Source organism: Thamnophis sirtalis, unplaced genomic scaffold, assembly GCF_051295495.1.
Source record: "Thamnophis sirtalis isolate CommonGarterSnake01/CBP01778 unplaced genomic scaffold, rThaSir2_p1.2 scaffold_6, whole genome shotgun sequence".
Lineage (NCBI taxonomy): Eukaryota > Metazoa > Chordata > Lepidosauria > Squamata > Natricidae > Thamnophis > Thamnophis sirtalis.
The window spans coordinates 81,330,338-81,356,724 of record NW_028261386.1 but is presented as its reverse complement, the minus strand read 5'-3'; the positions used below and the strand labels follow the sequence as shown (position 1 = coordinate 81,356,724).

The window sequence follows — 26,387 nt, the reverse complement described above, 5'->3', positions numbered from 1 at the left end:
AGTCAGGTAGAAGTGTGGTCAATGGTCAGACAAGTGCCAGCTGAGTCCACAGAAGCAGTGCAGTACAGAAGCAGTGCAGTACAGCAAATGTCTCAGAAGCGACATTTGGACTATTTTCTTGGACAGTATGGATAAGAGGTGTACTTTGTCTTGCAAGGTTTCGTTAATATAACCTTACAATAAAGTTAGAAATGGTACTTCTACATGTGTTTCTTGTCTGGACTACTTTGCAGAGCTGATAGCTAGGGACAGATGATCATAGAGAAAATCTATGTGGCGGCCAACTCGATGGCAGATAATCAATAAAATGCACAGATACATAACACACTGCTCCAAAATATATTTGGAGGATTTCCTGGTTTCTTTATCAAGAAATAAGCACACTAGTCTTAGCAAACTGTACATACATAAATATTTTTAATACTTAATATCCATCGTTGTTCATAAAGTTTTCATGATTTCATTTCTTACATTTTTTTTAAATTATAAAATGTGCCATTTACAATTTGTGCATTCAAAGCAAAGATTAGAATATCGTGCCTCACTCAAAACCCCACCAAAAATGGGGGAAAATAATATACTGCCTTGCAAGCTTTTAAAATTGTATGTTATAATGGTTTCTAAAATCACTCCAGTTTGTTTCTTACAAGTATATAGGTTTATATGTTAGTTTAGTTTAAAATACCAGTAGAATAGTTAAATAAAGATTGTATAATAGCTCTATAATGAGCAGTACATACTGGTCCTTTTTCAAACTGAAGTCCTCCGCTAGGTATTATATAGAGTAATGGTAAAATTATAAAATTAGCTGAAAAATCCAGGATGCTGTTTGGAGAGAAAAACTTTCTATTACTTAGTCAAAGTCCATGGAAGAGATGTAAGTCTTTAATGGCCCAATTCATGAATTCCATGGCTCATTTTGATACTGACAGACATTTACTTATATCAGCAGGGAGGTCATGGAAATCCTACTGAATTCTGGGTACTGCATTTGAAATATTATTCAGCTGCTGGCAATCTTTTCATAAAGGTGGTGGGCCGTTTGTGTATCTAAGCATGGGATGGAAGGAGCGTGCAAAATTATTTGAGAGGGTGCAGCTATAGTCCTCTTCGCTCGCTGGAACCAAGCAGGCGAGGGCCATCAGAAGCAGCAAGAGAAGCTGGAGAGGAAGAGCTGCTCTCAGCACCCTGAGGAAGAAGCAGTGCTGCGGTCGTGACCGATGCCCCTGGTTTTCAGAACGGGAGGAACCGGAGCCACCTCTTGTGGGCCTGAAGAGAGAATCCAAAACAGAAGTAAGCCAATACAACTCTGGAAAATGGTAGCTGGATCAGTGTGTTGCCCAAATACTATTTACTGTATATATATATATATAGCATTCATAATAAGTGTTTCCAAATTTTCTGGATGTGAGGCTCAGAAATCCGATGCATCTTTATTAAAAAATTATCTGGAATCTCCAAAACTACCAACTACAACAATAATCTGTCACACTAATTTAAGATACACTTTATCACATCAATGTCTATGAATGCAAATGATATGGCTTTAGAATACATAATTTTAAGAGTTAGATTGAGGGAGCCATGCATTAACAATGGTTCTTTAGGAAGCTGCCCAGATTTTTTTTAAAAAAAAATTCTTGCACGAGTACAGTAATATGTCAATATACAATTAGATATTATCATCCAGTTAAGTACATATTGTATATAATAGCCTCTTTTTGCACTGAATCAGCATCAAACCAATAATATTTTCCTCTTTTATTGTAGTATAATTTATAACTCTAGAAAAAATATTCAGCAAAACCTAACAGAATGACTTTCTGCTTGCCATGACAAGCATTTATTTCTAATTCAGAAGATACATCCACCTTTATATCTAGTAATTCATCATAATGACTGCAGCATTGTTAACCTTAAAGGGTGTGTTTATGTGCATTTTATTACTAGGGGGCAATTTAGGGCATCTTCCTAACCTTCCGAACATCAAGAAATCATGAATAGGATTGCTAGTTTCACCTGACAAATGGAGACATGAATATCCAAAGCTAAAAAGTGATTAACTGTTTAAGATGATAGGGCTAGTTAAGAGATCCAAGACTAAAAGCATAAAAATTGCAGATTATTTACAAAAGGTTAAGATGGAAAGTGCTATCATTTGGTATTCTCGGCCCTTGAGTTATGACAACATTGCAAAGATATGGCACATTTAGCAACATCAGAGCATTCTGTATTAAAGTTTAATTAAACCCAGCCTTCCAGGTCCTTAAGGAAATCAATTGGCCAAAATACAGACAAAGGGAATAAGCAGTGCTACTTAATTTCCACCTGAGACTGTGCATAGACTCTTGTATTGAAAGACAGTTTTATTTTCATGGTGCTCACTTATTCCTCAACAATGTGTGTATTGCTGTTCTCCTTCCCACTTGCGCTTAGTGTGGGGAAAAGTACAGGCTCTGATTATACAAACCTTTTGAAAAAAGGAAGGTATGGATTGTATTCAGATCCTAGAGTTAGGCACATACAGGTAGTCCTCAAATTTCAACAGTTTGTTTAGTGACCATTCAAAGTTACAACTGCACTGAAAAAAGGGACTTCTGATCATTTTTAACACATACAATCGTTGCAGCATTCCCCTGGTCATGTGATTTACACTCGGATGCTTGGCAACTGGTTCATATATATGACCGTTGCAGTATCCCGGAATCATATGATCCCCTTTTGTGACCTTCTGACAAGCAAAGTCCAGTGGGAAGCCAAATTCACTTAACAACCAAGTTGCTAACTTAACAACTGCAGTGGGTGTCATAAAAAAGGTGGCAAGAAAAGTTGTAAAATGGGGCAAAACTCATTTAATAAATTTCTCTCTTAATAAACATAAAGTTTAGGATCAATTGTGGTTATAAGTTGGGGACTACCTGTATATGCCACAGGGATTGTGTGGAAATTAATGAAGAATAGAAATTTGTTTTCCTCCATGCAATGATCTTTCCACTGCTGGAATACCTGGTGGCATGGTCCCTATTTCCTAAAAAAATCAGAACTATAATACGGGGTTCAAATCTGTCTTTATCTGTGAGTCTTAGGTCAGAGAACCTGGTTGTAGTCCTACAAATTAAGTCACCATTGACTCTTAATTTCAGACTTTCATCAAATAGTGATGATCAATTCTTTTAAAAGTAAAACATTTGAGATTTGTACTTTCGACTGATTATTGCTTTCATTTTATCAACCATGTCTAAATTGACTTGCATTATCAGAGATAAGTTATCTGATGTTCTCTTTGAAAGTAGAATTCCAGGATTTTTCTCTGAATACTACAGAAATATCTGTTCTCTTTAAAGAACTTTCATTTTCTGTATCAATAGCAACACTTCCTGTTCGCTTCTAAAAAGGCTGCAGGAGTAAAGTTTATTCTCTGCCTTAGAACTGAATGAAGAATTGGCACTTGATGAAGTAATATTCAGCAGGTAAGGAGGGACATATAAAGCAGTATAAACAGAAGATCTGTAATGATTGAATAAGAACCTCAAGAAGTACTCAATAAGAATGCATTCAAGGTACTGGAAACATGGGAGACCTTTTGTATTTTCAAATAGCAGTTTATTAAAATGAACACCAAAAGTGTAGTCATATTGTTATTTGCATTCTTTTTTGGATTATTGTAACGCTGTTAGGCATTTTTCATTTTGCTTTTAAGGCTTTTTGTTTCTATTTTGCAATCTGATATCATACTATTTATTTCTAAACACAGTGATAATTTGTGTCCACCTTTCCTTTATTATCCTCATCCTTCCCATTCATTTCAATGTCATCTGATGCTGAATATAGCCATTTCCCCAGCTCTGTTTTTGATTTCTGCACATACATCTCTTCAGTTATCTATGATGCAATTCTTTCTGTGAATCAACAAGCCTTATGTTTGACATTTGCTTTTTCTCTCAAGACTCTTTATTTATGGCTGAATGATATTTATTTTCCCTAAAAAATAAACAAAAAGAATGGCAAGCCTTAACTTGCCAATGTGTAAAAATGTTTCAGTTTTAATTGTTGCATTCATTTTTTTTTTCTTTTGATAAATCTCTATGGAGATTCTCAGTCATCCAGGTCATGGTTGTCGCAAAGGTGCTTTTTTTTTCAAGAGGCAACTGGACTTTCTGGTTTTTCTTTGAAGACGTTTTGCTTCTCATCCGAGAAGCTTCTTCAGAAGCGAAAGGTTTTCAAAGAAAAACCAGAAAGTCCAACTGCCTCTTGAAAGGAAGCACCTTTGAGACATTATTTTCTTTCTTTTCTTTTTCATTTTAGATTCGTAATTGCTTATGCTAGATTGTAAGTTGATCTCAGATGGCCTATCTGCTTATGTGGGTCATGCTTATGTTTAGTAGAATTGAATTAGTAATGATTATGATTTCAGTGGGATCTAATTAGGTTAGTCTGGATTCAAATTGTAGTTGTGTTGTTATTTATTGCCATTGATTGCACAATTATAACAATATTCTGAATTAATTTAGTTAATGAGACCTGAATTATTTCACTGAATTGAATTTTAAACATTTAAAAGAAATTAAACTGAGATAATTACTATGTATCCGGAAGAAATAACTAAAAGAACAAAAACATAGTACAGTGGCCTAGGCTGGGATTTTTAATGTTATAACAAAGACATCCAACTGTATTTTATACTTCTAGGAGCCAAATTTAAAAAATCTTATTATTTAACTTATTTAAATTTATGGATAACTTGTCAATGTAATAAAAAAATGTACATTTATATACTAAATTCTAGTTATTGAAATTTAAAAAGTGGGTAATGTTAGATTAAATAAATCAGTGAAAGTTTTAGGGCTAAATACAGGCTTTCAAACTTTAAGATTGTAAACCTGTTACCCGCATTTTTTGGAGTATAAGATGCACCCTTTTCCCCTAAAAGAGGGTGAAAATTTGGGTGCGCCTTATACACCGAATGTAGCCCCACCCACCCACCGGCCCCCACCCTTTGGCCTCTACCTCCCAGTAATTTACCTCTTTGCAGCAAACGGGGTTTGCGCAGGCTTCAATAAGCTATAGCAATCCCTGCAGCCTCCGATAGGGAGAAATTGAAAGTGAAACTAGCTGTTTGCTCCACATGGCAAACTGCTGGGAGGCAGATTTTATTTTCTTGCGCTAATCAGGTGTTTGCAGCAAGGAGGTAAGTTGACAACTATAAATGTCTATAGAATGTTCAAATTGTTAGACTTATTTTTTAAAGATTGCTTTATTATTGTTCTAGACAACTTAAAAAATGAAGAGGCTTTTTAAAATAAATTCTTGATCTGAAGAGGCCCAGTGCTATTGTTTTAAAAACTGCTATTCTTTTAAATAGCAGAGAATAACTATACTTTCAGAAAACACATTTTAACAAGGTGTGTACAAGTATAGCCTGAAATATAACACTACAAACAGTGTATATTGTCTGTACTGTTTGTTGCAAGGAGGCAAATTGCTGGGAGGCAGAGGCAGATATTTTCCCCTTGTTTTCCTCCCATAAATCTAGGTGTGTCTTATACTTCGGAGCGTCTTTTACTCCGAAAAATACGGTACTTAAAAAAAAATATTTCCCCAAATGCCTGACTAGGAGCCAAATACCTAGTGACAAAATTTTGACTGTGTCCAAGTTAACTTATTTTTTTCTGTCTCTACTGTCTCATGGGATCCAATCAAGATCTCATTAGATCTCAAGGTTATGCAGAAAACAGTTTGAAAAATCACGCACTTGGCAATACTATTTTATCTGACTCTGGGTTGAAGGCAGTGGTGAAATTCAATTATTTTTACTATCAGTTCTGTGGGCGTGGCTTGGTGGGCATGGCAGGGGAAGGATAATACAAAATCTGCATTTCCACCCCACTCCTGGGGGAAGATATTGCAAAATCTCCATTTCCGCCCCACTCTGGTGCCAGCCAGAGTGATAGTTGCCGGTTCTCCGAACTACTCAAAATTTCCGCTACGGTTCTCCAAAACCTGTGAGAATCTGCTGAATTTCACTCCTGGTTGAAGCCAGGAAAAACTTTCAGTGGACAGACGACTCTTGTTCCACTAAATTTTTCTGTATTTCTTTAATGGAGAAGCATATGCTCTTCTCCAATTGCTCCTCACTGCCAGAACAGTAGCAAATGGGCTATTTCAGTAAACAGAAGGAGCAGCCACCAACAAAAATTACTTTAGTAAAGCAATTCTGATAGGAGCTCCCCTTGGGGATATGCTAGTGAAATAAAAGCTCTAGATATTGCATATGGAGGAATAAAGTACTTTCACATATGGAAGATCTAAGCGTTATGTGAACTTCTTTGCTTTGTTAAATGCTGCAGAATTGCCAAGAAATGTTTCCCTCCCATTTGTCTACATTTTTATGAAGCGATCTTCACCTGTAATAGTTCTGGTAATTATATATGGGTAACTGAATCACTTGGAGTAGATTAACACACATTTTGCAAATGTAAAACAGCAAAACTGGGAGTTATGGGCAATATTAATGTGAGACAAAAATTGATTTCTGATCACAATTCATCACTGGCGCCAAGTTCTAAACAGGTAGTTTAAGGCAGCCCATAATGTAAACACCCTGGAGAAAAGGACACAATTACTTTAATCCTTAATCACAGAATTAAATCCATGGCTAAATTCCAATAATATAAAGAAGTAGTTGAAGAGCCAAATAGGATGGCATGAGTCTGATTTGAGAACCAAAAGATTAAATATGTAATGGGCAAATGAGATGCTTTCATATTTATTCATCTAATCTAAAATTGTGTGGCTTAAATGACTTAGCTTTTAGTTCATGCAGTAAGTGTACTCTACTAAAGATTGCTGATCCAGTGCAAGATCAAACACAAGATGTTTAGATCAGAGGCATGTCAAAATATTAAAGGACACAATGACAGCCTGGCCCCTTTTATCAGTTAAAACTGCATTACACATCAACCATAACCTGTCTGGCTTGTATGCTTGATTAACTTTTCTATTCAGTAGAAACCCATTTATATTCCATGCTTGTCTAGAGGACAAATTGGGTTTTGTGTTGCGCCGATGTTGCACTGCTAACAGATGTGTTAGTAAACACCGATGGAGAAAGCAGAACTGAGAATGCCGCAGGGAAACCACAGCCAAAATGCGGGCAAATTCCAAAGAGCTGCCAAATGCTCTAGAAATGCACCAGCTCACTCATTATAATTCCCAAAGCACAGAAAAATGCTACATATTTGTCAAGCAAGAAGGAAGGAAACTGGCCACAGACACAGTGTTTTCCTTACATCCCCAAGCTGCAATTTCTCTATTTCCCTAAAACCATGATCATTCCTCAACTGCATCAAAAATAGCACCATTTCTGTCAAGTTGGCTGTCCTTTTTTTGAGTGGCTGAAAATGTGCAGCCTCCGAAAAAAATGGTACACTGTATATCTTAGTTTGATGTTTGATTAAAAACAAAACACAACTGAAAGATAGCAGTTAAGCAGAAGAGTAAACACAATGTATGAAGAATGACTCTATTTGCAAGGGATAATAAATAAGCACAATAATAAGCAGTTGGCTTGGTACATTTTCTGCCTTATTTGCCAGTAAAGTGGTTCAGTTATGCAGACAAAATTTTATCTCTTTTTGAAAAACGCTGGGCATTATGAATAACAAATGGTAATAAATGCTGGCTAGCATTCCTTGTTCCTCTCCATGCCCCTATATTTCAAAACATTTTGATTGGAAAAAAATTCTATCTATCTAGGGACGGACTGCTACCAAATGCTGAGTGCAGCTTCTGCTTTTGTACAATTGATTTCTTCTATGTTTGCAGGAATTATAAATTTGCTATATGAAATAATTTAACCAAAATTATTACATTTGGAAACATAATTCAACAAATTCTAGTATGCCTGTTCTAGTGAAATCAAATGAAGACTGTCAGTGCAAACATTAGCTGCATATAATTCAAGGAGATCTAACTGATTGTGGAGATTTAGTAAACCTCTGTCACTAAAGAGTGGGCAGGTATGATCTATATTTTCTGACGTTCCATGTTTTCTTTATGTTGTGCTATTTGTATTTAAACAACACCTGTTGACATTGAAAGGGGGCCTTGGACAGGGGTGTCAAACTGGCAGCCCGCAGGCCGGATCTGCCACACAGGCCATACCCACTCCAGCACCGTGAAGGGGAAAAACATCATGAAATGTCACATGACAGCAACATGATGCGGCGAATTTGACAACCATGTCCTAGAACATAAATGTGGTTATACGTTCATTTTGATTTGGGTCATGCAAGAAAAGAAAGCCAGGAACGAAAAGTAAATTGATTATAAATAGATAAAAGCACACATAGTTCACAACAAAAGAATGCAGAAGCACTGTTAGCTGCAGGCAAGACAGATTTCTAGACAGGTGTGAACACTGAAATCTTCATTTGTTAAGTCTGCTTTCTAGTAACTAGCTAGAGGGTACCTGCGCTACTTTCAGAATGTCCTAAGTAAGCAAGATTAAAGCTGATGTAAGGATGCTGGCTTAGCAAGGAAGCTGTTTTAAGGTGAAGATGTGTTTCTGCCATACCTTCATTTGCCATCTTCATTTCAGCTTCTGAAATTTGGTTGGGCTCATGAAATTTGAAAACCCACAAATGGAGCAAAACTTAGAGGAATGTAAGTTTAGGAGAAGAATAAAAAGGGAGTGTTATTCAGGTTTGTGGGTTTTTAAAAATTCAGATACGCTGTATTGGCTTATCACCTGCTTTAATTTAATCTCTAGAAACAAAGAGGATGATAAAGAAATTATTTTTTTGCCGCGAATCTGGGAATAGAATCTCCATTTTTATTTTAAATGCAGTATCATGAATGTTAATACCAATGTGTTGCAATGCATCTAAGAATTTAGATAATGGATATTGGCTGGAAGAAGCTGAACTTAAAACTAAGAGCAATCAGTTTGTACTATTTCAAATCAGATTTCGACTGGAGGAAAAATTAATAATTATAGAAAAAAAATTATTCAAGCTATTGATATCAGAATGACCAAGCATCCTTGTTGTGGGCAATTTCCATCATCCTCTTGGAGTTCTAGAACAGAGTGCAGAAACTAGGAGAATAAGGTACCTGCTATGCGGACTGCTGACAGAGGGTCCAGGCTGTGAGACATTATATTTGCCTCGTGGCTGTTTGCAATGAACAGGGGTAAAGAAAGAAGAATGTTCAGTCCAGGCAAATAAAGACAAGCTACTGATGAAATCAAACTAAAAAGAGCAGCAAAAGAAACACAAAATCAAATGAAGTAACTAATTCCCATGAATCAAGGAAACTGGCTTTTCTTTTCCCACTTTTAATTGAACATGAAATGGAACATACAATGTAAACTTAAAAATGACATTCTATCCAATAAAGCAATATACAGGAAATGCAATGCAGCTTTTTTTTAAAGCTATGGGAAATATTTTGGTTTGTTTCACTATTTAATTTTTGAAAAGGGTTGTTTTTTTTTCTTAATCTTCGTCAACTTTAGAAATCGAGTAAATAAAGTTTCTCATCCTCTTGGAGTTCTAGAACAGAGTGCAGAAACTAGGAGAATAAGGTACCTGCTAGCAGTATTTTATGTCTCATGATTAATACAGTTTTTCTCCGGTTCAATTATGGTCCTGGCTGTGCAGAAGATGCTATAGACACAACAGTAGCACAGATTATGTGTGCAACCAGGAATTGGACTATCCCCAAAGTGATTACCGCTGGCAAGTAAGGGGAGAAGCTGTGAGAATGTCATAATGGCTAGGTTCGCATACAGCATTAAACAACAAACCACAGTTTATGAAGTGCAATGACTGGTTAAAGTGCTGGCCTGGAAACCAGGAAACTGTGAGCACAAGTCCTCTCTTAGCATTGAAAGCCATGGGTGACTTTGGGCCTGTCAGTTTCTCTCAGCCCAATTCACCTCACAGGAAGGTTGTTGTAGGGAAAAAGAGAAGGAAAAAGTATTACCGTATTTTTTGAAGTATAAGATGCACCTTTTCCCTCCAAAAAAGAGGGTGAAAATCTGGCTGCATCTTATACACTGAATACAGCATTTTTTGCCTCCCGAAACCCTGCCCCCTTCACAAAAATGGATGTGCAGAAGGTTTGGGAGGCCTGCAAAGTGCTCCTGGGGGCTGGGGAAGGCAAAAGGGAGCAAAGAACAGGCGGTTTTTTGCTTGTTTTTGCCCCCCCCCCAAGTCCCCAGAAGCACTCTATAAGCGTCCTAAAGGCTATGCATGCCCTTTTTTTGGCAAAAAAACGGGCTCGTTTTCATGAAAAATGGGCTGTTTTTTGCTTGTTTCACTCCCCCAGCCCCCAGGAGCACTTTGCAGGCCTCTCAAACTCTCTGCATGCCCAGTTATTCACAAAAAATGAGATGTCCGGAGGGTTTGGGAGGTCTGCAGAGTGCAAAAAACTTTTCTTTTAATTTACCTCTTCAAAATCTTGGTGCATCTTATACTCCAGTGTGTCTTATACTCCGAAAAATACGTATGTATGTTTGAGTTACTTCAAAATTAATAATGGTGTGATAAAAATATAATGAATAAATAAAAATAAAGCCAAATAAACCACATTCTTAAATCATGAGAGAATGTAGCTATAAAGAATATTTTTTTTGCTTTTTGTAATATTTAAAAAAAACAGAAAAAGAAAAAAAGAATGACTAAGTCTGAACTATTTTTAAAGCTAATCTGCATGAAACTATTCCATATGCTATGAATGGACATGACCACTAAACAGACACTGTGTTAGAAATGATGAATGCAGATTTTAAACATGAAAAATGGAACTTGGAAATAAATTTCCAACAATTATTTGGCAAAAGTTCCTTGTTCCAATAAATTAATAATTCTTTTCATGTTAATGAACATGAAATGTATTTTTCAAATATTTAACACAATTAAAAATGACTTAGGAACTACATCTGTTGGGATTTTTGCAGCTTTCTTTCCTGAAAAGCCAGTGTTCCTTTATATTCTTAAACAAGTAAAGGCAGTGAAATCGATTTTTGGAGGCCATAAAGCTCATAATGACAGAACTAAGATGTAATTTTATAAGAAAGCAAATGAAAATTGACAGTTCTGTAAAAGTTAAGGAAAGCTGGATAATAATTAAATAAATAAAATAATAATTTTTTAAAAAGACAGAAATTAAAATCAAGTACACTCCAGGAGTCAAAGTGAGGCATAGGATAAGATATACTATAGTACACGCTCTTTATTTTTGGGAACATAAAAAGAAGAATGGAAAGTGGTAGGAGGCAGTTCGTACCACTGCAAGAAAAGAAACTGAATATTGTGTAAAACACAAACTGGCACACTTGGAATTGTATTGCTATTCCTTGCATGTGTGCATGTGGGAAATGGGGGAAACTTATGATTTTATGAAGAAAATAGTTGATTTCACAACAAAAATAGTTTCCTCTCTCTTCAGAGACGTCACTATTTAATTGGTGAGAATTAAAGGGTAGCAATTGTAGTAGGTTTGGTCAGGTTCAGCAGTGTAATCCTTCGAAGTCTGCTACTGGTTTGGTGAGTCTATTACTGAGCGTGTGGTTTGCACGCGCATGCGCATCTCAGGTGTGCTCGTGCAGCACTAATAAAGCAACATTTTGAAGCCTTTTGAGTCTGCAAAGGTAAGTAGAACATGAAGGAGGGGGAAATCCGCTGTGCCACGTGATTTAGATTTGCTAGACAGCAAGAAATTCTAGCTAATATGAAGTGCACATCACAGCTGGTCGTTGCCCAGCTGATCATCGGAAATACAATACAGTTCACCTGAATTGGTAGCATTTTTTACTACTGGTTTACTACTGGTTCCAGACTGGTGAACTGGTCCGAACCAGTAGCATTTCACTCCTGGTCAGATTTCTAGTTTTCTTTTTCAAGACTACAAAGAATCTAACTTTGTACCTCAAATGCTGCAAGCATTCTCTATCTGTATACAGGTAGTCCCTGCCTCATTTAATGACTGTTGTATCAGTGTTTAAAAAACATGGCCAATCCTTGCATTTATAACTGTCGCAGTGTCCCACCATCATGTGATTGCCATTTAGGCACTTCATAACTGAGGCACATTTACAATCATTGCAGTGTTCTGCAGTCACGTGATCACCATTTGTGTTCTTTGTCACTGGCTGTGGCCACGCAGAGTTAATTGAGAAGGCAAAAATAAAACCATAAGTCATAATCATGTGATATTTTGCTTAGTGGCTGAGGCATTAGGCGACAGGGTCACAAGTCTCAATTGTGGTTGCTAAGCGAAGACTACCTGTATGCTAAATTTGATATAAATAATGAAATCACTTTCTTTTAGCCTCCCAACTCGAATCATTGTCCTTGTGCTGCTCTTTATCAAGAGCAATCTTATTGTATTTTTAATCCATCTCTGCAAATATCACCATACTGCTTTCCGCTCTTACAAGGTTCGTTGTATCTCAAAAGGCTGAATGTGAGGGAGGGGCCATTTGCATGACTGCTGTTCCAAATGACAAATGTTTATAAGCTTAAATTCAGGCCACATCTCCCAAGACCAGAGTACAGTGGCTAGTTCCACAGAGTTGTTGCCTCCCAGATTTCTACTTTGAGCAGTAAGAGCCAGAACTCTAAAAAACGTAATGTACAAATTTCTACTGTAATGTTTGCTTAAACTCAGGTTAAGAGTTGATTTGTTATGGATGAACTAGTTAAAGTACTCCAGAAAAGAAAAAAAACACACTCGAGCACTCAGATGTAGGAGTTGTGAGGCAAGACAAGCCTTTGAAAAGCTCCCATCCCTTAGAGCTATTCTTCCCGTTCAAAAGAAGTAGCATATCATGTATACACCTGCTACACTTTGAGTCCTGATTTTGTATATATTAATACAGAATTTAAAAGTTCTGACTTGATGCAGGGTAAAAGATGTACAAGGTTGAGGAGGCAGAGGGTTTTTTGGGAGGTGGGGGAAGGAATTATTCTGGTCTGTGCTTTTCCTGGGGGGAGGACTATGACAAGAGGTGTTTGAGACTTTTCACCTTGGCTACAGCTATCTGGTGCTTCCACCCAAGGACTGGCAAAAAAATAATCTGGCATGACATTACCATTCTCTGTCGGCTTGGAGTGCTTCTTCCAGATACTGGACTGAGAGATCCTGATGTGTCCAGCTCATCAGCAGAAGACCACGAGGATAAGTCCTGAGTGGTTAGTTATTATCAATTACAATCATCATCATCAATAAATCATCATCACCATCCTTAACTCACACAACAAGTGAAGTTTTCTGGATGGTATGCAATTTAAAAACATAAAGCAGTAAAACTATTGTGCATGGAGAAAACAAAAAGTCTTCATCTGATACCCCAAAGGCAAATTGTTGGAAGAAGAACAGCCTCTGTCCCATCACTGCTATCTCCAAGTGCTTCTTATTCAGTAGGAACAGTAGTGGGTTCCTACCGGTTCAGCCCAGTTCGACTGAACCGATAGTGGTTTGGCGGCCTGGGTCATTGGAACCGGCAGCGACCCAGGCCTGCCATGCCCCAAACCAGTTCTCCAGGTGACACCGCCATCTTGTTTTTTGATTCTTCGCATGCGCAAAACAATTTTCATTGCACTGCACATGCGCAGCATGCACACAAGCAAACCAGCAGTAGTCCCTGCTGGAGCCCACCCCTGAGTAGGCACACTTGGAGAGCAGTTCAGATCAAAACCTTGCTATACAGAGAGGTACCTATGAAAGGAGACAGCAGGGCTCAAGGTATTTATTATTATTTTTAAAAGGGCTTCAGAATAATGGGAATGCATGCAAAGCACCTCTCTTCAATCATGTGGGCAGCCACAGGTTTTTGTTTTCTTTTTTTTTCAGGCTGGTTCTGAAGTTTTCCCTCACTCTCTTTCAATCCATGTACATGCACATTCATTTAACTTTCTTTTGGGGAAAACAGCAAAACAGCAGCACACCCAAATCAGAGGCACAAGACTATATTTTTTTTTGCAGTGTGACCCTCTGTGGCAGTTCAAATTGCACACCTGGTAATGTGGTGGAGTAATCTCTACAGGGAAATAAGGTTAATAGCACTCGGCAAGCTAGATGACTCATAATTAGCATTTCTTATCTTCTCTGAAATAATTTCAGCTTACTGCCCTCCTTTAGTGGGTATCTAATGCTTACCCATGGTGAATGAAAAGAATAATGGTGGAGGTCAAAACTATAGGCAGTCCTTAACTTACAACAGTTTATTTATTGACTGTTTGAAGTTACAGTGGCACTGAAAAATGTGACTTATGACTGTTTTTCATAGTTACAACCTTTGCAGCATACCCATGGTCATGTGATTTACATTTGGATGCTTGACAACTGGTTCATATTTATGATGGTTGCAGTGTCCCAGGGTCACCTTTGGTGACCTTCTGACAAGCAAAGTCAATGTGGAAGCTGGATTAATTTAACAATCAGGTTACTAACATCAATTACAGGGATTCACTTAACAACTGTGACAAGAAAACTCATAAAATGGTTCAAAGTTCACTGAACAAATGTCTCACTTAACAAGAGAAATGTTGGGCTCAATTATGGTTGTAAATCGAGGACTACCTGTATTTGAGGACATCTCTGCATTATACCACCTCCTTCACCATAACATGTTATGAAGAATATGCAACAAATGTGTAAGAAAATTGTTCACACAAAAAAGTCAGTAACAAAACATAACTGTATATCATACAGAGCAAAATAAATACAATCTTTATTTAAAATGGGGAAAGGCAAGTCCATTAAAGCTAAATGCCTGCAAAATGGTGAATTAGATTTTTAGACACCAAAATATACTTACAGTTAAATAAGCCCGCTAAGAAAGAAAAGAGCCAAACACTCTTTCTTCACTGGTCAGGGAGGAGTATCTTATTGCTTGAAATTTAGGCAGAACTCAGACCCAGAAATTTTTTGTCTATGCAATCCAAATTCTTATAAACCAAGTTCTATTGAACCAAGGGTTATCACTAAAGCTAGCTTGGGAATATATTAATAAAAGTTTACTTCCTTGCAATCAAGCGGTGAATATTACAAAGAAAATTTGTCTTTACATGAGTAGTAAGAGTATGACAGCATTATGTCAACAGCATGATAAAACTGTTAGGTTTTACAGATTTGAATATGAGTAATACATGTCAAAAAAAGGTATAAAAAGTACAAAGAATATGCAGGCATTCTGGTAGCAAAAATGCAAATTGGAAAGAAATTGGCTATTATAACTTGTCATGATCAAAAGATCATAAAAAAAGACTTACCAACTGACTGCTTGAAATATCTAGAATCTTCTCTAGTTCTTTAATGTGACGTGTGACATCTTTCAGGAGCATTTTTAGTCTGTTTCCAATGACATGGACCTTTTCTTTGGCCTCGAGACAATCCGTGCCTTCAGCATTGACTAGCAGTTGGCAGGACATGTCTTGAAGAGAAGCCACTTTTAACTGAGATTCCAGAAGCTCACGTCGTATTTGCTGTTGGAAAAAAGGTATTTTGGGCTTTAAAACAAAGTATAACAGGTCAAAATGAAATTCAGTTTACAAGAATAACAGTTTCTTCTGGTCTGATATGAAGGGATTATTAAAGCCCTGTGGGAAATAATTTAGCACAACTTTCTGAGAAGAAATAAATAATGAACCCTAACCAATAAATCCCCCGAACAAGATTTGATAGCAATAGCATTTAGACTTATATACTGCTTCACAGTGCTTTACAGCCCTCTATAAGCGATTTACAGAGTGATCCTATTGCCCTCAACAATCTGGGACCTCATTTTATCCACCTCGGAAGGATGGACGGCTGAGTCAACCTTGAGCCTGATGGGATTTCAACTGCTGAACTGCAGCTAGCAGTCAGCTGAAGTAGCCTGCAGTATTGCACTCTAACCACTGTGCCACCTCAGCTCTCTTGATACTGTCACTTATTTCCCCATTAATGTTCTCCAGACATCCCTAGACATCTGGTTATTAAAATAAAATGATATTACCATGAGAAGCCTGTGATGATCCTGCAGAGTATCAGAGTCATGATTTGGATTGATAGGGACTATTTCATTTTTTCTCCTGTCAATGTTCTCCAGCCATAATAATAAGCCATGGCTCATCTCATGGAAATCCTAAAAACAAAGGTTAAGAGTGTAATAAGGCTACCCAGAACTGTCGCCTAAACTGTTCCTGCAGTTTCTTGTTTACCTCACTGTTGCTGGCTGTGGGAGTTGAAGTCAGCAAATCTTAAAGTTGCCACATTTGGAGATGCCCGTTCTAAGTTATTGCTTAAAATTTTAACAACTAACACTGTTCTTGCATCTCCTTCCTCCCCTTAAAACTGCTTTTAACAAAACACTTTCTGATGTATGAAAACCGTAGGTCATTGTACTGACTGAGGTAACAGAATTCCTGAAGGCAAGGAGAAAACCAAGATTTGCAATATTGGTTTGCAATGCTAGAGTTTTATTACGCCAATTAATTAAGCCAAATTAATTAATTAAGCCAAATTAAGACAAGCCAAAAAATGTTCTAAACTAAATAAATCTTTTTTTTAATGAAAGAAAAATACATAAATCTACTGCATGTCATTTTCTTGATACTCCAGGGTATTTGGAGAACTAGAATATGAAGATAGCATGGGAATGGAACATAACTTATCTTAAATGGGTTTGAGATTTTATGCTTTGTTTTTGTTTTTTTACAGTCTGGAGTTAACCTTTTTTTTAAAATGCTGGACCCTATATAAGGCTTGAAACTATTCTAGTTTGCTAAGTGGCATTAGGAAACTGTAATTTAATTATAATTGAAATCTCACAAAAGCTACCTTTCAAGGTAAAAATAAAATATCTTTTAAAGAACATCTCCAAAATATTTTCAAAACAGACCTGATTATGTGCACCCCTATTGCACTACATCCAGGACACCAAGACATTTTGTAAAAGCCAGAACAGACCTGACATTGCATAAGAGCCCCCTGTAGGGAGCAGCGCCATTCTTCTAACACAGAGCAGACGTGGTCCCAGCGCATGTTCATCTGAGAGAGTTGTTCCTGCAGTTTCTTGTTTTCCGCACTGTCCGACTGCATGAATTCTGAACTGCACAGGTTGATGGACAAAATGATGGCTTTGCGACTATCGACAGCCTTCTGCAGCTCCTTGAAAATAGCAAGGTGGGTGGTAGAGGAAAAGAAGACATGGAAAAAAAAACCTGCTAGAACCTTTTCAGAAAACAAACTTTTCCATCTCAACATTTCATTCATTAAAGATAGTTAAATGTGTTTTTTCTTGGTTATTATTACTGTGCTATATTTTTAAAATTATGTTTGACAGCTGGGTAGTAGTAGGTACTTCTAAAATCTCTTACTATTAAGAGCAGAATGCATAACAAACTAATACATTGTTTTAGGAAGTAAAACTTATAGGCATGGCAGTATGTGAAAAACACCTTGGCAAACATAAAGCTGAGCTTATAACTAGACTATTAAAGATTATGTATTGTTTCAGTAGCTTCAATGAAAATTTAGGAAGGAATTTTGTAAACTAACCTGATAATTTTTCTTCATAAAATGAGCGGGTTTGAAATTCTAACACTAAAGCATTAAAAAAAAAACACCTTGGTATAAAAAGGTAAAATCTCCTCTCAGTCCATCTCAGCTTCTGCTGACTTCAGGGAAACATCCATGAAAGGAAATTAAATTTATTCTATCTGAATAAATAAACAAGCAAGATAATGTTAAAACAAATTCCAAGTGAAAACATACTTTTAGTTTTTTAATCCGGAACTCAATGGTCTGTATGTCTGTGCTGAGATCAAGGCAATGCCATTGGTCCAATTCTTCTTCAGTTTCTCCCAGCCAAACCCAGATGTTGTTTAGGTCAGAACTGAACTGCTGCCATTGTTGAAGATTCTGCTTCATTCTCAGTTCTTTACTTAAGGCTTGGGCCTGAATTAACTCCCATCGATCAATCACACCTGAGAAAAGAAGACCTTGCTTTATAAAAGTCTGTTCTTAACCCTCTGTCCAACTAAACTTCTCAATGTTTCATCACACTAAGAATGATGAAGGCACCAGAATGAGTTCCCATCCCCACCTACTCTGCCTTCTGGCTTCAGTTAACCACGGGACTTTGCAGCTGACATTCAGCCTCATAATAAGAGTAGAAGCAGATGGTTATAGCCCCATCCACTCTGTACCAGATATCGGCTGGAATGGTTATGTAGATTCCAGAGTTTTGATCCAAATTTAAGCTCAGAGAGCATAGAGTTAGGAATAGTACGCATTTAAAAGTTACTCTCCGTCATATTTATTTATTTAACCCTAAGAAGATGGAAAATTATCTGAAGGCATGCCTCCTTATCCCTTATATTTAGCTCTCCAAACCCTCATATTGGGTAATTGTTTCCAAGGCAAAATCTACTAAGTCACTAACTTACACTATTAATAAAGGAAGGTTTATCATTAAAAAAAAAAACTGTACGCCATGCTATTATTATTATAAGGAGTTTAGAAGTATTTTAGAATGTTCAATCTGACCAGATTATATTAATTTCTATTAAAATGAGTTTTTATATTTGTATTTACAATTAAAATACTACATTGCCACAATAATTAGTCCAGGCCTGTTTTTTTTCCAAATTAATTTTCAATGAGTTCACCTGTATTAATAGTTCCAGCTTAATCCAGAACTGAGCAAGATTCTAGAACAGCAATATTATAAAACCCCAACAGACTCTTAGAAAATTAAAAAAGAAATAACCAGAAACTAATTTACGAACAAAATTAATAGGTGTTGAATAGAAAACATTTGTACATACAAGAGGATCAAGGCTTAAGTTCTGAATCTGCTAGAGTTGTTTTGTTTCCTCTTGTCTCTAGGATGCTACTGATTTTATTAAAAGAAAACATAACATCCCAGATCTAGATATATTCTCACATTATTTCAGAAACTAATTAAATTTTCACAATTGTTATCCTGATAAAAAGAGTTAAGTTCCAAGCGTATTGATGTTGCCTTAGTGCTAGTGCCTGCTTGTGCCTCAAAGTGATTAGAAACATTAATTGTGTGATTCCCAGCTGATCTGAAGGCATGTCCCATCAAATAGGACCACATATCTAATCTCACCATAGGTACTGGTAGAATACAACAGGGCTAGAAAAGAGAACATTCAGATGTATGGTTAAATCATTACTGCTTGTTTTCATACATTTATGTGGGAAAATTTGATTATTACTTACCAGATGTTTGTGGCTCTGCATTGTTCAGGTTAATAAATCCAGACAGCTTTTCCTCTTCTTCTTTCAGTTTATGTTCAAGCCGCCTTACTGAATCTATACTCCTGCTGCACTCACCCAGGAGCTTCATCTGTTTTTTAAAAGAATCCCCAGATAACTTTTCATTAGCCATGTTTCCACAATTTAGCTTGAAATAGCTAAGACTTCGAGAGGCAAACTACCATTTTAGTTGTATAGAAATTTGGGGCTTAGTCACAATTTTGACAATTATTTAATATGTTTACTAGCTTATTTGGATCCCTGCATTTATATTATATGACAAACATTAATTAAAAGGAGCATACAATGCATTGAAAACACACAACAATAACAATGAAAAAATACAGTGTTCTTTGCCCATTGTTTTACAAACTGTTTAACTACAGTAGATGAAACTCGGAAGATTCATTATAAGAATGTGTGGATGTATGGCTGGGTCGAGGATGAGAAAAAAAGGGTAAGATATAAATAGCATTTATTTATTGTATGTATGTTAAAAACCCATAATTTCAGATAGCATTTTGAACCATCCATCCATCCATCCATCCATCCATCCATCCATCCATCCATCCATCCATCCATCCAATCCTGGTCCATTTTGCATGTTTCAAGATGGGCTTGTGATCAGTGATTGCTTATGCCACAATTAATTTCTTAGGACTGCAGGACTTCACATTCTTTTCTTGGAGGTTACCATTTCTGTACATCAAGAAGTTTAATTTTACATCCAGCCACTAGGTGGTAATGCTCACAGTACTTACATATCCTTTGTAGCTAGAATCTAGCTCAGGCCCTGTAGGGGTTTTACTGCGGATTATATTCTCCGTTTGCTGTATTTGGAAACGACTAGTGTCCAAAGCTTTGTCAAGCTGCTGAATATGTGTTTCCAAGGAACCTGGTTCTCCTGCAGTAATTATACAAATGAGATGTTATCAACTTGGGCAGCTAAAATATCTCAGATTAATAACATGGAGAGTGGGGTTAATTAGGTTAGGAAGCATGAGAAAGGTTGACTGAATAGCATGCCTGACAAATTAAATCTATAAGTAATTTGCAAATGGGTCAGTAATTGAGGACAAGTTATTTTTTAAGGAGAAAATATACAGTGTTTAGCAAAGCAATCCATTTTTAGAAATAGCTCTGAATTGAAGGCAAAATATTCTGCTTGTATTATTGCATCTTCAGACATTTTTAAAGTATTTGTGGCATTCTCACTAGGTAAATAGGGAGACTGTTTGACAGAAGAGAAAACTACATTCTGTTTTCCTCTCAAATAATTTCATATCTTCTATAATTTGCTTCAGGCTGCAGTAGTATATCCCAGATGAATACAAATGGCTACTTTTGGATAAATTACCAAAAAAACAAAACAAACCTCAATAACCCAGAAATTTGAATGATCCATTAATTTTCTTTCAAATTCAGAGATAGAATGCTTCCTTAAGTCTCTTTCTAGTTTTTTTAGCATGCAAAAACAAAACAAAACAGAATGTCCCAAATCCTGAATATTTGCATTTTATATGTCTATATTTTCCATTTTTTAAAGTAGAAAAATAAACTGAAAAACAGCAAAATAACTCTAGGATACATATTTGATTTTTTTAAAAAGACACATCACCTTCCTTTATTATAGCCATAATATTTGGAAATATTTGGAGAATATTAGCATTCATAGTTCATGCTTAAAAAAAGCAACCTCTTCCAGAATAAAATCCAGTTATATCCACTTCTTAGCACAGTAGCAAATATTGGCAGCACTAAATCCCTCTCTTTGAATGCAAGTTACAAATAGAAATAGTAAAATTGAGGAACCACCAAAAAAAATGTGGTGCCTATTTGGGATGTAAATGAGGTAGGAGACCTTGTGAGGGCAGACATCAGCTTATGCAACCTGTGATGCCATCCAATATTTTCAAACTGTACAAGATGATCTGATAATGCAGAGAGGGGAAGCCAGCCTGACACTCAACTAACAACTACAATTGAACCCCAAATTTCCGTTGCTAAACAAGGCAGTTGTTAAGCTTTGCGTTTTGCTCCATTTTACAATTATTTTCTTTGCCACAGGTTTTTAAGCAAATCACTGCAATTGTTAAATCAATTGCAGCTAAATCAATATGTGAATCCAGCTTTCCCAAGACTTTATTTGTTGGAAATCAGTTGGGATGGTTATAAATGGGGCTCACACGACCCTACAGTACAAATATGCATAAATATATATATTGATTGGCAAGTTCCCGGATTTTGATCATCTTACCATGGAGATGCTGCAATGGTCTTAGGTGTGAAAAATGAAATAAGAAAAATGATCATGTCATGTTTTTCAGTAACTTCTTATAACTTGGAACAATCACCAAACAAATGATTGCAAATCAAGGACTACCTGTGTATTATTTCAGTTCCACCCATATAACCCTTATTGGCCCTGCAAAACCTTCCTTATAGTACAGCACAATACAGTTGGCGATATTAGTTATTTTTTATCTGAATCTAATACGATACATTTGATGCATTTTTCCTCAGCTCACATACTGTGAGACGAGGATGTTAGCATTACCATATTACTCTGTGTTATACTTTAAAAAAAAGAGAGACCTTAAATTGTGTGAGTTTGCCAAATATCCAACTGGAAGCAACAGTATTTTACAAGGTGCTTTTTATGTGAGGAAATAGTTTTCAATTTGCTAGTGCGTCTGAGTGAATTAGAGTGATTGGTTAAATAATGAATAAAGCAGCAGATGTGTTAAGAAAGCTCTACTAGAGATATTTTAGGATTATAGCAAATTTAGGCTTTTTAATGCCTACCACAGACATTTTTGAGAGCATTTTCAGTGTGTTTTATATAGGCTTCGGGGCTCTCAGGAATTACTATATCTGCAAAGATAAAATACAGCCATTGATCCTTAGCAATAATTATTGAAGGGAATCTGTGAATTTTAACAGAAGATAATAATTTACCAAGTTTATTCTTCATTTTGCTTAGAGAAAGAGAACTGAAATTAATAATAGCGTCTGGTCTATATTCAATACTATATTGCAATCAGGGGTGGGCTTCAAAAATTTCAGCAACGGGTTCTCTGTCTGGTTGCTGGGTGGGCGTGGCCATGGTGAGTGTGGCCTAGTCAGGCTCCTGCACCATGGCAGGGGGGCGGAGTTTCATCTTCCCCAGGCTCTGGAGGCTTTCCTCGAGCCTCTGGGAGGTGAAAAATGCCTCCCCAAGGCTCCGGAGGCCTTCCAGAGCTTCCAGGAGGCCCATTTTCCCCGCTCCTCAAGCCTCCTTGTGGGCCCTGCACTTAGCTTGAATCCCAAATGGGCCACGTGGAGACTCCTGGGAGAGGCAGGGCAGGGTGGGTGTGGCCAGCCAGGGGTGGGATTTGGAGGTTCTCCAAACTGGCCATAATGTTAATTATGGGTTCTCCTGAACTCAGGCGAATCCATAACAGCCCACCCCTGATTGTGATAACATAAATCAATAAAACAGACTTTCTGTTTCATCCATTGATCCCAGAGCTCTTTTCTAGTCTATTTTAGATATTTAGTGAACTCCAGCACACATCTGACAAAAACATGGATGGTACAAAGAGGCAGTGCAAAGGGGAACTCCTTGATGCAAATAAAACCTTTATTACATTAAAGTGGAAGTACTTCAAGTAAAGAGAGATCTTAAATCCAATGTCATCACAAGTTAGAACCTATTCTATAGTTTCAGTTCAGTTCAGTTCACTTTATTTGTATGCTGCCCTTTTCCCTGGGGGGACTCAGGGCGGCTCACAGTTCAAAAGGGGTGGGGGAAGGACAAACAATTTACAACATAAAAACATTACATCATTTAAGAACTCAACAGTCATACAATTCGAGTAGGGGTTAGAATCTTTAACCCCAGGCCAGCCGGGATAGCCAGATTTTAAGTGCGGCACGGAAGGTCTGGAGGGTGGTGAGGGTCCGGATCTCCACGGGGAGTTCGTTCCAGAGGGTCGGAGCAGCCACCGAGAAGGCTCTCCTCCGAGTAGTTGCCAGTCTACACTGGCTGGCTGATGGAATTCGGAGGAGGCCTAATCTATGCGATCTTATCGGTCTAGTGGAGGTGATTGGCAGTAGGCGGTCTCTCAAGTACCCAGATCCAATACCATGAAGGGCTTTGTAGGTGACAGGTAGCACCTTGAAGCGCACCCGGAGATCAACAGGCAGCCAGTGCAGCTCGCGGAGGATAGGTGTTACGTGGGTGAATCGAGGAGCACCCACGATCACTCGCGCGGCTGCATTCTGGACCAGCTGAAGTCGCCGAATACTCTTCAAGGGCAGCCCCATGTAGAGCACATTGCAGTACTCCAGCCTAGAGGTCACAAGGGCACGAGTGACTGTTGTGAGGGCCTCCCGGTTCAGGTAGGGACGCAACTGGTGCACCAGGCGAACCTGGGCAAATGCCCCCCTGGTTACAGCTGACAAATGGTGTTCAAAAGTCAGCTGAGGGTCCAGGAGGACTCCCAAGTTGCGAGCCCTGTCTGTGGGGCGTACAATTTGACCCCCCAGCCTGAGAGATGGAACACTTGGCCAATTCGTGGGAGGGAAGCACAACAGCCACTCGGTCTTTTCTGGATTGAGCACAAGCTTGTTAACCCCCATCGAGTCTCTAACCGCCTCAAGACCCTGGCTCATCACGTCCATCGCTTCATTGAGTTGGCACGGGGCGGACAGCTACAACTGTGTATCGTCCGCATATTGATGGCATTTTATCCCGTGCCGTCGAATGATCTCACCCAGCGGTTTCATGTAGATGTTGAAAAGAAGGGGGGACAGGACCGAACCCTGCGGCACCCCATGTGTTAGGGGCCTAGGGGTCGATCTCTGCCCTCCGACTAACACCGACTGCGACCTGTCCGAGAGGTAGGAGGAGAACCACTGTAAAACAGTGCCTGGAGGTAATATAGTGCAAGAAAATACCATGACCAGATGCAAATTGCCACACATGCACTGTAGTGATATGTGATAAATACCTAGAGAGACCGGATGAAGAAATGCTGCCTAGGGAATGATCAGATAATAGAATGCATAGCCTGCAGCAGCATAATGTGTGAAGAAAGAGGTTCAGAAAGGATCCTCCCTAGTTTCTCAGTCTTTCAAGGAGAAATAATTGTATATTCAGACTTGCAAGACTTTGTTAATGTAGCCTTACAGTAAAGTAGAATTAGATCATCTGGTCATATTTCCTGCGTGGTCTACCTGAGAAAGATAACATGTATATTCCATGATGCTTACCTCATTCAAATTCAATGATTTTTCTAAGAACTTCTTACTTGTAACTTTTTCCATTGGTCAGCTATGCTGTTATACCCGTGGGCATTGTCACATATGCATGCCATTCTTGAAACATAATGCTGAGATAGACACTGACCAGAGTTCCATCCCTATTTTGTATGTACCCATGGTAGCCTTCCAGAAGTCCTTATTCCAGAATAATGTTATTAATGATTGTTTTTAAGGTGGTTTTTATTTTATGATGCCCAGAGTCACATTTGTGAGATGAATGGCTATACAAATCTGATGAACGAATGAATAAAAGAATGAATGAATATATGTAAAAAAGTAGGTAAGCTTATAGAGCATAGTGGTTAGAGTTCTAACTTTGTCAAGGGACACTGTGGTTTGAATCCTGGCTGCTACTTACAGTACCTTACTACTAGGGGACCTTGAGCAAATACTCCTAACCATTGACCTGCCTACCTCAAATATGAGAGTAACATGAACTGGAAGGGTTACAGTGCTTGGATAGCACCCAGATTAGGTCTGCCATCAGATGTTGGGGAACCAGAACAATAACTAATAAATAGGCTACTGGAACAAACCATACATGGACAAAGCAAGAAAACCTGTAATTGATGGAATGCTATTACAACAGTAGACCTAATAAGAGGCGATACGTAAGAGCTACAGGTGGACAGAAAACCTGCATCCAACTGAGAACACTTCAACAGTGAAGAGGAAGCTGGTCACACAACCTGAGATAGACCAATTATGAATTATATCCTAAACGCAAGAAGAAAACCTGGAAGAACAACTGGATGGGGATCTGAAGCTGGAATGTCACTGCCACTCCCTCCATTACAGAACATAGCTGTTGATATTGAGGCATAAGGTCATGGATAAAACCAATGAACTGGTGGGATCATTTGGTGCTTTCTAAGCTTGGTTGCTTTCTTGTAGACATTTCATTACCAACATCTGTAAGAAAATATTCAAACTCAGAGAGCACAAAAGACCCCAGAGTTCACCCCTAAACTACAAATATTATCTTCTGTCAGCAAGGAAATGGTACATGCTATACCGCCATAATTCTGGAGGTGCTTGGCTACATACATAGTAAAGAATAGTACTACATACCCCCCTCTCTACAATAAGTTAAAGGCTAAGATCAAAGCAATACAGAGAGAGGTTACTCAACTGATAGAATGATAGAAGAGTGTGACAATTAAGACTCTGCTCCTGAAAAAATACAAGATTCCATGATTCCATCTGAAGACTTAGAGACTGCTAAACAAAGGTTCATAGCACTGGCCACCAGGTTAAGGAGATGCACTAGAGAAGCAGAGGCCAATATTAATGCCCATTTCTCCAAAGAACCATCCAAATACTCAGTGCAACAGCCCAGTAGCAGCACAGCCAACAACAGCAGAAACTGAATAGTTCACGCAATCTCTCAGAACAGGAACCAGTCACTATCAAAGAAGCAGACATCCAACAGTAGGTCAAGAACATGAACAGCTGGACAGCACCTGGCCTGGACATGATCACATCTACTGGTTAAAGAAATTAAAAGCAATACCTAGCACTGTGCCAAGGAAAACATAAAACAAAAATCACTGTTATTGAATTTAAGGAGAAACTGAGGGGATAATGGAAAGCTACATGTATTGTATGTATCTATGTCACCCAATTATAGTATTCATGCCAAATGTTTTTTCAGCATCTGAGTATTCCAAGGCAAGCATCATAAATACACAGAAATTCCTTTGTGTTATTCAAAGAATACCACAAAGAATTAAATGTAAACTGAGTTTCAGATCACATTTCTATGTGTATTTGAAAGAAAATCTTATAGTTTTCATGGTATT

At 37.8% G+C, this 26,387-nt stretch overlaps 1 protein-coding gene across 4 annotated transcripts in view; it reads right to left on the bottom strand.

Annotated features, from left to right (window-relative positions):
- Positions 1-395: 395 nt before the first annotated feature.
- Positions 396-26,387, bottom strand: part of SYNE1 (spectrin repeat containing nuclear envelope protein 1) — a 373,011-nt gene continuing 347,019 nt past the window's right edge. For 3 of the 4 annotated variants that reach the window (XM_087718281.1, XM_087718279.1, XM_087718282.1), the window contains 10 exons: positions 22,084-22,152; positions 20,040-20,182; positions 19,243-19,369; positions 17,767-17,978; positions 16,960-17,160; positions 16,007-16,135; positions 15,282-15,494; positions 13,100-13,192; positions 9,115-9,173; positions 396-1,269 (listed from right to left, as the gene is read on the bottom strand). In XM_087718281.1, coding sequence (XP_087574407.1) covers positions 1,023-1,269; positions 9,115-9,173; positions 13,100-13,192; positions 15,282-15,494; positions 16,007-16,135; positions 16,960-17,160; positions 17,767-17,978; positions 19,243-19,369; positions 20,040-20,182; positions 22,084-22,152 — 1,493 coding nt within the window. In that variant the 3' untranslated portion in view covers positions 396-1,022. The remainder of the gene's footprint in view (positions 1,270-9,114; positions 9,174-13,099; positions 13,193-15,281; positions 15,495-16,006; positions 16,136-16,959; positions 17,161-17,766; positions 17,979-19,242; positions 19,370-20,039; positions 20,183-22,083; positions 22,153-26,387) is intronic. The other variant, XM_087718280.1, reaches the window with a different exon arrangement.